At 45.3% G+C, this 12122-nt stretch overlaps 1 protein-coding gene across 2 annotated transcripts in view; it reads right to left on the bottom strand.

Moving 5' to 3' along the window:
* Window positions 1-12122, bottom strand: part of IQSEC2 (IQ motif and Sec7 domain ArfGEF 2) — a 75359-nt gene that overhangs the window by 32078 nt on the left and 31159 nt on the right. The window contains exon 3 of one of the 2 annotated variants that reach the window (XM_090264446.1): window positions 7236-7331. The exons of the other annotated variant lie outside the window; for it this stretch is intronic. Within the exon in view, the coding sequence (XP_090120572.1) occupies window positions 7236-7331 (96 nt within the window). The remainder of the gene's footprint in view (window positions 1-7235; window positions 7332-12122) is intronic. 2 annotated transcript variants of the gene reach the window in all.

Here is a 12122-nt window from a genome sequence, read left to right as displayed (position 1 = left end):
AGGCTGTCCTCCTACATTTGACCTGGACTTCCTCCTCGGGTATGTGCTGTCTCATAGTCCTTCTCAAATGTAAACGGTCCCTTTTTTGGCCTCCAGGCCCCCACCTCTCCCTTCTAGGTGCCATTCTAGGTAGGCACCCAATGTCCCAGTCACCCCCTGTGCAAACCCCTAACGCAAATGGTATGTGCCTTCTCCTCCCTCCCACGACCGCAGCACGGTGGGCAGGGGTAGCGGTTGTAACAGGCAGCAGGTGAGGGAGGCAACTGCCCGCTGTGCTAGGCGGAGGCTGTGCCCCGACCTGTTATGATTTTAGTCTCTAAATCCAGTCCTCTCTTCCTTCCAATCACCTCTCAAATCCATCTCCTCTGCTCCATCTCCACAGCCACACTTCAGTTTCTCTCTCTCCTGGATTAGTACAACAGTCCTCCTTAGTTTCGTTTCATTCTAAACTGCTCATTTGATCACGTCATTTTCCCTGCTCAAGAACTGCTCATGGTTATCCAGCAGCCTACCGCAAACACGAAGCTGAACTCCCCAGACAGCTGTTTAGGGCACGTCTGATCTCTGCCCACACCGATGTTTCATTTCACCATCTCTCACCTCCAGGCCTTTGTTTACCCTCTCAGAGCATCCTTTCCCATCTCTCTTTCAGAATCTTTATGGACTTCAAGTGGCTGGCTCAAACACTACTTCAGAAATCTCACAAACTAGAGAAGTAATTCCTCTCCAAAATTCATAGAGAAATAACTATCTGCAATATCCCTCAGGCTCTCCAAGTATCAGGAGTAGGATGGAGGGCAGTAATTATGTTGGGGAACAAAGACTTTGGGTGCTGGGTAAGCATACTAGGGGCTCCCTTTTCCTCCTGCATGATTACCCTGGACTCATGGCCCCCTGGACCTCTGCTAACACCAACTCATCCTTGCCTCCTCCTCTTCTCTCACTTTCTATTGGGTCTGGCTCATTAATAACTCTCAAAAAATTTAGATTCCATAATTTGAAGTTGAAAGGCTTATATATGAATGGTTCCCACTGGAGTAGTGCAACAGTAGCCCTGTTCGAATCCATTTCTTTATTCTAACAATCCAGTTTGAGTCTTCCAGCTGACCTCCTTGCATAGAATCCATTTTCCAATACTGCTAATATGTTTCTAAATCACAAATTTTTACCAAACTTCTCTCCTATTTATAATCAATTAATATGACAGTTCTTCACCGGAAATACTGGTCCTTAACCTTTGGGGAGAAACACAAACCCTTTATGCATTTCATGAAAGTCATTAACCATCTTCCTGACCAAAAGATACACATACCTCTACACACACAACATTTTTCATTGAATTTCAGGAGGTTCATGGGCCACTTGAAGCTCATCTGGGACCCCTACATTCCAGGTTAAGAACCTCTGGCCCTACCCAACATCCAGGTTCTTCTGTATATGCTGTTCCTTCTGCCCGGAATTTTCTTCCACACTTTACCTTTCTGCCCCTGGCAAACTCTTCCTCATCCTCTAAGGCTCAGCTCTTAGGCTGAGTTGACCTGCACCAGATCTAGATGGGGCCAAATCCCTTTCTCTGGGCTTCCACAGCCCCCTGTTTTCTCCTCTGCTATAGCCCCTCTCAGTCTCCCTAACTGACTGGGAACTTGTGGAAGGCAAGAACCATTACTCAGCATAGGCCGGGCCATAGCAGAACTCCCTAAGTGTCTACTGAAATGAATACTAATAACTGCTATGCATTTTTTTTTAGTACCCATTGTGTGCCAGGCACTCCCCAAGGTGAATTCTATTTATGACCTCATCTACTCCTCAGTAAACAAACTCCATGGTGTTGGTAGTATATTTTTTAACAGATGAACAGCTGGGCTCAGAGAGGTGAAGTGAGTTGTTTAAGGTCACTCAGCTAGTAAGTGACAGATTTGGGATTGAAATCAAGATGTGTTGGCACCAATACAAGTAGTGGTCCACCATGCTCCCCTGTCCTAGGCTGTGGGATTGAGAGATGGCATCAACAAATAAAGAGGACCAAGAACCAAGGCCAGAACGCCTTGCCTGGGCTCCTTGTCCCAGAGCCAGCTACTTTGACTTTCCCTCCTGTGTCACCTTCATGCAAGGCCAGACATCTGGCTCTCCGTTCTTTTGCTGCAATGCCCTCCATTCCCATGTACTACTCTCAGGCTCCTTATCCCAAAGCCCCACTACGGTCAGGCCCACCCTCTTCTCCAGAGCCATCCCCAGACATGCACAGTTTCTAGATCCAATCTAATACAATGCTACACACTTGGCCACGAGGAAAACAAGACACGGACAGTCTCTGCGCTTCAGGAGTTGAGAGTCACCCAGGAGTTTTACATGTATCATCTCCAAATCCTAAAATCAGCCCTGAGAGGTAAGTAGGCGTTGTCGTCATTACACAGATGAGGAAACAGAGGCTCAGAAGTTAAATGGCTTGCCCAAAGTCATAGAGTTGTTATTAAGTGGCCAAACTTGGACGTAAATAAAGGTACTTACTCAACCATTCCCCCTGCCCCCCAATTAGGTCATCCTGCTCGGAAAAGCCAAATGTCGGCAACTGTTTCTGGAAGGGTTGGGGAAGAAGAAAAGCTATTACTCTTTCAACACTCAATACAGATGTCCTCTCCTGTAGGTGGACAGAAAGGGTTAGGTGCCCCTTCTCTGGCAGCCCTCTGAGCCTACCTCTGTCCCATCTGAAACCACATTATGCTGTCATTGTCTATTTGTCTCTCTCCCTTCTAAACTTGAGGTTCCTAATGCTAGAACCAGATACAGCTCATTCCTGTATCCCACTCAAGGTTTAGCAGGAAGGACAAGCGCTTGCTAAATGAATGGGGTGGTCTTTGAGCTAGTTATTAAAAGAAAAAGCAAGATCTAACCAGTGGATGCAGGAAAAGACATAGAGCAGGAGGGAAATTAGTTAGTGAAATTAAGAAAATGGAACCAAAAAAATAGGCCGGTACTCTTGAAATTGTGGCAGGGTGTGAATAGCATGCTCTCATTGTTGTTATGGGGGTTTTGTTTTCCTTACAAGAATAGGATCATATCATAAGCCCTGTTTTGCAACTTACTTTTTTCATATAACAATAAATCTTGCAGCCCTGGCTGCTGTGGCTCAGTAGATTGAGCGTTGGCCTGCAAGCCAAGTGTCGCTGGTTCGATTCCCAGTCAGGGCACATGACTTGGTTGCACATCAGGTCCCCAGTTGGGGACGCAAGTGAGAGGCAACCACACAGTGATGTTTCTCTCCCTCTCTTTCTCCTTTCCCCTCTCTCTAAAAATAAATAAATAAACAAAACAATAAATAAATAATTAAAAAAAAATCTTGGAGGTCTTTCCATGCCAGTACATGAAGATAAATCTTTTTCCTTTCATCTGCTACAGAGCAATCCATAGTATGGATGCATCATGAAGGAAAAGTGGTTCCTTACTGATGGATATTAGAGTTGTTTTAATTCTTCACTGTTACAAACAATGCTGCAATGAATATCTTCACATATGTCTGGAAGTAGTTTTGAAGGACAGGTTCCTAAAAATTGAACTGCTGGGCCAAAGGAATGTACATTGTATTTAAAATGTAGATAAAAGTTATTACTGTTGCTTTAACATTTTCACAAACTGATTAAAAATAAAGAGTATTTCTATTCATATAATCCTGTTTTTATTATGGCATGCAACCTTTTCATTAAGAGTTGGCTGAGAGAGAATGCTATCCTACAAGGGCCTATGATAAAGAGTTGTATGGTATGACTTATGTTTGCATTTGGGATTAAGGTATTTCAGGAAAGGCCTCTGTTGGCTAAATTGGGGCCCATCTAGTACTAAAGCTGTAGAGAAATCTAGCTTTCAGACATGCTTCTCAGCTTATAAGTATATGACATGTAAGATTCTGGTAGCAACTAACAAATTGTCCCATAAAAAAAATGGTACCAATTTGCACTTCAATCAAGGTAAGTGAGAGGTTATATTTACTTACAGCCCTTTCATTATTTTAAATTTTGGTATTTTAAAATCGATATTTCAGCCCTAGCTGGTGTGGCTCAGTGGATTGAGTGCCAGCCTGTGAACCAAAGGGTTGCCAGTTTGATTCCCAGTCAGGATACATGCCTGGGTTGCGGGGCCAGGTCCCCAGTTGGGGGTGCCCAAGAGGCAACCACACATTGAGGTTTCTCTCCCTCTGTTTCTCCCTCCCTTCCCCTCCCTCTAAAAATAAATAAAATCTTTTTAAAAATCGACACTTCGTTGTTGTTTTAGTTACATTTCTTTAGCTATTAGTAAGCTTGAGCATCCTTTGTCATTCAGTAGCTAATTGTATTTCTTCCCTGAGTCGCAAAATCATGTTATTTCTCCATTTAAATGGGTTGCACGCCTTTTGCTTATTGATTTCCAGGAGACCATATATAGACAGAGATATTAACCTTTGCCTGATATCTACGTAGGAAATACTTTCTCCTAGCCTGTTGTTTGTGTTTTAACTTTGTATATAATATTTTTCTTCACACAGAAGTTCTTAACTTTAATGTAGTCAAAATTATTGCTCTTCACTTTACAGTTTATGGGTTTTTAAGTTATGTTCAAAATAACTTCTCTACCTTAATATTATAAAAAATATTCTGGATTTTCCTTCAGCATTTGTACAGCTTTATTTTTTGTAGTCGTTTAATTTTTTCCAAGTAGTAGCCATAATCTCATTGACTCCCCACTGATTTGAAATGTGTTCTTTATCATAAATTCAATTTGCATATGAATATATGGATTTGTTTCTAAACTCTCTATTTTGTTTCATTTATGTATTCTTCTATTTCTATGATGATATAATATTTTAATTACTGTGGTTTTATGGTAAGTTTTTGTACATAATAGGGCAAGACCCCCTCATTGTTCTTTAAAATTTTTTTCTTAGTAATTCATGGGCATTTACTCTTCTAAATAATCTTCAAATTCCAATTGCCCAATTCTCAAAGAAAATACCCCTGAAAATTTAATGAGAAATGCATTGAACCTTTTGACCAAATTGGAGAGAAAATGTCATTTTTACCATGTTGAATCTTTCCATCCAGGAATAGGATAGGATAGGATTCTTGATTCAAGTCTCCTTACAGCTTTTGATGAAATTTTAGTTTTCTATAGAAAACTATTCTACATTTCTTGTAAGTCCCTAGGAATTTTATATATTTTTTGCAATTGTGAATGAAATCTTTATACATGTATTATGTCTTCTAATAAGGTAATGCTAGTATTCAGAGAAGCTAATAGTTTAGGTGTGTATATATTTATCTTGTATCTACCCATCTCACCAAATTTTCTTATTAGTTCTAACATTGTTTTTTATTTTATTCTGTTGGGTTACCTAAATAGACACCCATATCATCTTCAAATCACACTAACTCTCACTCTTTCCAATATTTATACCACTTATTTCTTTTTTTAAGTCTCATTGGTCAAAATTCCAGAAAAACAATAGTTAATGACAGTGATAGCAGTCATTTTATTTGTTCCTGAATTTAATGGAAATTCATCTACTAGTTCCTTGTTACATTTGGTGATTGGTTTTGGTTTCTGACAAAAATACTTCACCAAGTTAAGGAACTTTTCATTGATTCCTTGCTTATTGTACTAGTTATCTCTTGCCCCAATGGAGCAAGATACTTACTAAGAGTTTTTAAATTAAGAATGAATATGTAATTTTAGCAGATGATTTTGTCAGCATTTATGGAGGTAGTTATATTATTTTTCTGTTTAATTAATTACAATAACATCTTTCCTAATGTTGAACAATCCCTGCACTACTGGGACACACCTTCATTTGTCATGACACATTCTTTTAATACACTGATGGATTCAGTTTGATAATTAAAATATTTGTTACTCTATTAATACATAAGATCAGGCTATAGTTTTCCTTTTTTTTTTTTCCGGCTAAACCTGTCCAGTTATGTCAACCTTCTGGAATAAATAGGAAGCTGTCGATCTTGTCCTGTTTTCTGATCTTTCAAGACTCAGTGGACTGAGCACCAGCCTGTGAACCAAAAGGTTGTGGGCCAGGTCCCCAGTTGGGGGCGTGTGAGAAGCAACCACACATTGGTGTTCCTCTCCCTCTCTTTCTCCCTCCCTACCCTTCTCTCTAAAAATAAATAAATAAAATCTTAAAAAAAAAAAAAAGATTCAAAAGAACTTCCATAATACCAGAACTTGGGCCATCTTTCAAATTTATTCTATACTGTTATATTCTGCCACTCCTTGAGCCATTTGGTAATTTATATTTTCCTAGAAAACTACCCATTTCATCTAGATTTTATTGATATAAAATTATACAAAACATTTTCTCATGAATTTTTTTTCTCCTCAGAATCTGTACTTAAATCCCTTTTGCCATACCTTATTTTATTTATGTTTTCTTGCCTTTTTCTCAGATATATCTGCCAGAGGATGGTCTGTCCAGCTTACTGGTCTTTTGAAAAACCACTGCTTAGTTGATCAAATCTTTTGTTTTCTATTTCATTAATTTCTGGTTTATCTACAGTAATTACTTTCTTCTGATTGTTCTTTTTCTACATTCTTGAATGGAATAATTAGTTCATTTAATTTAAACTGCTTTGTCTCTAGTAGAAGCATTTAACACTAGCATTTTCCTCTGGGAACCCCATGGCCATAAGCCATAGGATTTGATATGTGGTATTGTCATTGGTATTTATTCTAAATAGTGCATAAATTCCATTCTTATTTCCTCTTTAACATAAGTATTTTTAAACTTTCAAATGGACTGAGCCTTTTTGCCACTGATATTAATTTTTCATTTTATTGCATTATAATCAGAAAACGTAAAATGTGTTTTCCAATTAACCTGGAAATAATGTTGTTCTCCAAAGGCGTGAGCAGATCATTCCCTCTGCTTAAACACCCTTCCCCATCTTCCATCTAACTGGCAAACTCTTACTCCTCCTTTAAAACAGTTCAAACTTTACATATTCTAGGGCCAACCACTCCTGCTTTTGACAACAGGTATCTAGGGAAGAATTTTTAAAGAAGGACAAACTACAAACAGGTTCTGAATGTCCTCTCTGGTCTACTGACCTGGTCCCCCAGCCATTCTCACATGCTCAGACAGCCATTCCACAGTCACTCTGAGGGGCTAGAGGGAGATGGGGGGAGGGTCTCGCAATGAAATTGCATATTTGTCTGGATGGGTGAAGGATTGGGGGAGGGATGGGTCTAGCTCTTACCTGCTCTCTGCCAGCCTGCCTGAGGGGGTAAGCTTCATGGAGTCAAGGACCTGAGTAGGACAGCAATACTGGTGTAGAGTATGAGACGCTGTGGACCTGAGAGACAGCGAGAGACAGAGGGAAAGAGAGACAGAGAAAGAGACAGGGAGGGAGGGGAGAGGAAAGGTGGGGGATGGGGACAAGGAGGTGAGAGTGAGTTGGGGAGGGGAAGGGGAAGAATGAGAGGAATGGGCAGTGGAGGATGGGGAACGGAAGAGGGGGGTTGGGAGGCAGGGAGGCAAGAAGGAGGGAAAGGAGGGAAAGGAGGGAAGAAATGGAGGGAGGGAAGTAAGGAGAGAAGGAAGGAAGGAAGGAAGGAAGGAAGGAAGGAAGGAAGGAAGGAAGGAAGAAAAAAAGAAAAAACCACAAAGTCAAGAAAGAGAGGACGGCACTCGAACCACAAACAGAACACAATGACAACAGGGGGCAGCAAAGACAAAAGAGTTGGGCTGGGCCTCCTGTGTTCCAGGTGACTCCGTGGGGGCCTTGGCCACGGAGACATGGCACACCACAGCAGGGAAGGGGGAAGGGAGCCCTCCTCACACCAGACGCCACACGAGTAGGGAAGAGGGATGGGGGAAGTGGGGATGAAAGAGAAAGGCAAAAGATGCAGGGGGCTCCCCCTTATAGAGTACTCCTCACAATAAGGGAGGGAGGGATGGAGAGGGGCAAAGCTCTGGGTCCAAAGAGGGGAAAAAGCCCAGGCCAGGTGGGTGGAGGAATCACTGTAGGGGGAATGGGAGAGGAACAGCCAGAAACTGAAAGGGACAAGGAAAGGGTGAGACAGAACTGGAGAAAGACAGAGGAAGAGGGAGACAGAGAAAGGGCCAGACAAAGGACACAGAGAGAAGACAGGGAGAGGCAGAGTGCAACAGGAGAGGAGAGGAGAGGAGAGGAGAGGAGCGGGAGGAGGAGAGCTGATAAGGTCTCAGTGGTCTTGGTGACAGGATGGGACTAAGGGTAGTTGGGCAGGTGGAGCCCAGTGAGCCAGAGGACAGGGTAGTTCCAAGGAGCAGAAGTCTTTGCTTCCAAGGCCAGTGCTGCACCCCCACCCCAGGACAGGGCCCACGTTTTGCCCCCCAGCACTGTGTCCCCACCCCTAGTGCAGGGTCCAAAGGCCCCTCTGCCTCCTGCTTCTTGTGATTAAAGTCCAGAGAATGGAAAAGGACAGGAGTGACAGCAGGATAGTGAGGCTGAGGGCCTGTGGTCCCTTCCATACCCAGCACAGGGCAGATGCTGGGAGTGGAGCAGGTCCTTCCAGGTCAGCCAGCCCCTGCCCCCCAACAAGCCCCTAAAGGGAGGTTGTGGTCAGGGCCTGGCGTTCAGGAGCCCAAATAAAGGCCTGAAGGACGTGGCTGCAGGCCAGGCCAGCTGCCCACTATCTCACTTTCTGCAAATTTGAGGATACCCAAATCTTAAAACCTTTCAGAATCTTGGAATCTGAGACTCTTATCAGAAATCTGAATCATCATCATCATGAGACCGACTCTTTCTCAACTGCCATCTATGTTCCAGTCACATGCCGAAGTCTTTGACTAGTTATCTCATTAAACCTGAACCTCAGAGACCCTAAGGCTGCTGGAATGTTGGTATCAGCGAATCTCAGTGGCTATCTCGAGCCCTGCAGTGCTGGGCCAGGCGAGCACCCCAGGACAGCCACCAATCACATCCATCCCAGGCTCCAGGGTCTTAACAGTACTGGACACCCTGATGTCCAAGGGCTTACCCACTCCAGCTGGCTCCCTCCTCCAAGGCAAAGGCCTCCTCCTAGAGTCCAAGAGGGGAGCCAGGAACCAGGAAGCCAGGAGGCTGCTGAATCAGCAGCCCAGGGACCAGGTCCAGGCCTGAGCAGGAAGGGAGGAGGTCAGGCTGCAGGGGTGGAGGGGCCGGGTTCCTACCTGCTGCTACTCCTCCCGGGGGGCTCCATGGGTCTGGACCTTTCTCGTGGGCGGCCCCCTGGCTGGGGCGGGCGGTGCCTCCACCGTGTCACCAAACCCTCCTCCCCAGCCCTTCCCTAGAAGGAGGAACCAAGGAGGCGGGGCCAGGCCAGCTGGGCTGTAGGCCAGACTGCAACTGGAAACTTTGCTCCTTCCCCTGCTCCCCCAGGAGGGCTGGGAAGTCCTGGTTAGAGGAAGCAGCTTGAGAGCTCACAGTGATCCTCTGGGCCGAACCGCAGGCTGGGCTCCCTATGTGCACCTCCACCGGAATCACCCCAGGCACCCTGTCAAGTATGTGTCACTAGCCCTAGTCCCCTGAAGAGAAAATTGAGATGGAAAGATGTTAGGCAACACAGCACAGGTACTAAGCTGTGAGTGGCAGAACTCCAAGATCAGGGCCTGGTTTGGTCATTCCCAACCCTGTATCTGTCTCCTCGACCATATTGTTGCCTTGTGAACACAGAAGCCTCTCCATAGAAGCTTTTCACAAACATCCTCGTCTTCAGCACAGCTAAGGAGGCCATTTGGTTGTTGCTCTGGGATGCTCCTGATCAAGTAAAATGCAAATCACTCATTTTGGGAAATCAAAATGAGGCCCTGGCCAATATTCCTGACCACTGTAAAAGTTCTCACTCTATTCTGTATTGCTTTCTGGACTGGCTGAGAGGAAAGCTCCCTGATGAGAAGAGCAAAAATCAGAAGAAACACCATTCACAATCAAGAGGCTATTTTTCCAAGGAAATTTCCCTGCCTGATTTTATGGGTGGGGAAACTGAGGCCCAGAGAGGGGAAGTCTTCCTGGAGTTCATACAGCCAGTCAGACTAGAATCCAGGTGCCCTGACTCCCCAACTACCTACCACAGTAATCTCTCTCTCCACATGGGTGGGGCTGGCAAAAGGAGAGAATGTGGAGGATTCAAAGGATGTGGGGTTCCTGAAGAGTACCCCAGATCCAGCTCACAGTGTTCCTATCCTTTCATGGCCCCAGAGCCCAGGCCCCTGGCTGTTCTGAGCAGAAGGCAGCCCTGGGAGGGGCCAGGGGGCCAGTGATCTAGAAGGAATAGAAGCTGACAGGCAACAGGCCAGCCTTCCTGCCTCCCTGCCGGGGCAGCTGGTTCCTCTCAAGAAAGCCAAAGCTGCTGAGAGGGATAGGCTCTCCAGACCACCACAAAGTCAGCATCTGTGGGCCCTTCGTGGCCTCCTCTGCCCACCCCCTAAAACCCCCTAGTCCTCAGGACTCTGGACTCAGCCCTGCTCTTTTCTCTCTCCTTCAGCAACTTTCCTAGTTTTGGCCAAAGCTGTACTGGTGCCCATTTACAGTTATTGTGCTAAGAGCTGAACCTCTAGTCTAAACCTTCCTCTTGGCCAGGCAGGAGTTGAGAGACAAAAATTCTAGTCCTGGCCCTAAGGCTGATGCTGTGTGACCTTGGGCAAGTCCCTTCCCCTCTCTGGTGAGGCCAAGAGCCTTCACTTTGGTGCCTGGTAGAGCTGAGTGCAACTCCCAGGTTGACCACTTTTCAGCTGGTAACCCCTCTGAGGCTCAGTTTATAAAAATTGAGTAGCAATTTCTCCCTCATAGGTTCTTGTGAAGATTCAGTGAGGCGAATGGGCACATGATGAAATGTGTCAGCTCGAGCCTGAGAGAGCCTGACCCCTCTCCCACAGAGGCAAGAAAGACCCATGGGAAGGCTGTTTGTTTCAAGGAAGGAACTATTTCTAGGAAAATATCTCTTAATCTGGACCATTCCTGGAATTCAGACTATCTGAGCATGTTGGATAGACTCACGTGATGACCCATCAAGGGCTGAAGGGAAGAAGGAATTATATGAGTAAGGAGCTTGACCTGGCCACAGGGCACCGGTGAGGCTTTCATTCACTTGTTTCCAGATCCTGCAGGCCAGGCACTGGGCTGGGGGCTGGATATAGTCATGACTACAGGTAGTCAATGTCTTGATCTCATGGAGCTTATATCCAAGTGAGAGGAAACAGATATTCAACAACTAATGGAATTAAGCTGGGCAAAAGTGGAGGCAGCAGGGAAGCATGTACCAGTTGGGGGAAACAACTTGGACAACGGACCTGAGTGGGTATTTCCTGGAACTGCAAACAGGCCTAATGGGCTGAGTGGAAAAAGCAGAGGGAAGAGTGGCGAGACTAGAGATGTAAGAAGGGGCCCGATCTTGCACAGCCTCAGAGGCCACAATAGTTTTGGTATTTATACTAAATACCTATGGCAGCCTATGGTTTATGAATAGGCATAGGGGGTGTCTCCGAAGCCCCTGAAGTTGTATGACAAATATTAATGAGTGACAGCATGTTTCTGGTGAGAGCATAGCTTTCATCAGATCCTCAGGTGGGTTTGTGATCCCAAAAGAATAGGGAAGCTCCTTATATGAATAAATTCACAAGTGCCTACACTGAGCTAGTGGCAGGCATCCTAGAACCTTCCATGAGCTGGCCTCTACCCCTTACCTCCAGCTAGTTTCAGTCCCTTCCCCCCACCCCACCCCACCCCCATCTTCACCCTGTGCTCCACCCAGACAGAAGTGTTTGCAATTCTGTTGCTCTGCAGTCAGCCTGTCTTTTTGCCTGTGCCCTCCCTCTGCTCAAAAGACCCTTTCCCACCACCCCTCCGCGCTTCCGCCTCCCCTTGTCTTTAGCTCCTCCTCATTCTTTGCAAGTCAGTTCAGTGGTTGTGAGCCTCTGGAAACCTGCTCTGACCCCTCCCCTGTGTCCTTCCCACCCTGTGTTTCTCTCAGCACTGTCTGTGGCCTCTTCTGGGCCAGGAGCTCTGCGGGACAGGGACTGTGTCTTATTCATCTCAGTGTCCCCAGCATCCAGTACAGGGCACCTGGTCACACAGGTCAGTGTTAGTAGGAGACAATCCACACTGAGGTGGAGGTTGCAGTAT

Source organism: Furipterus horrens, unplaced genomic scaffold (assembly GCF_987537825.1).
Source record: "Furipterus horrens unplaced genomic scaffold, mFurHor1.1.pri manual_scaffold_17, whole genome shotgun sequence".
NCBI lineage: Eukaryota > Metazoa > Chordata > Mammalia > Chiroptera > Furipteridae > Furipterus > Furipterus horrens.
The sequence above is the reverse complement of the archived record's forward strand: the minus strand, read 5'-3'. Positions and strand labels throughout refer to the sequence as shown.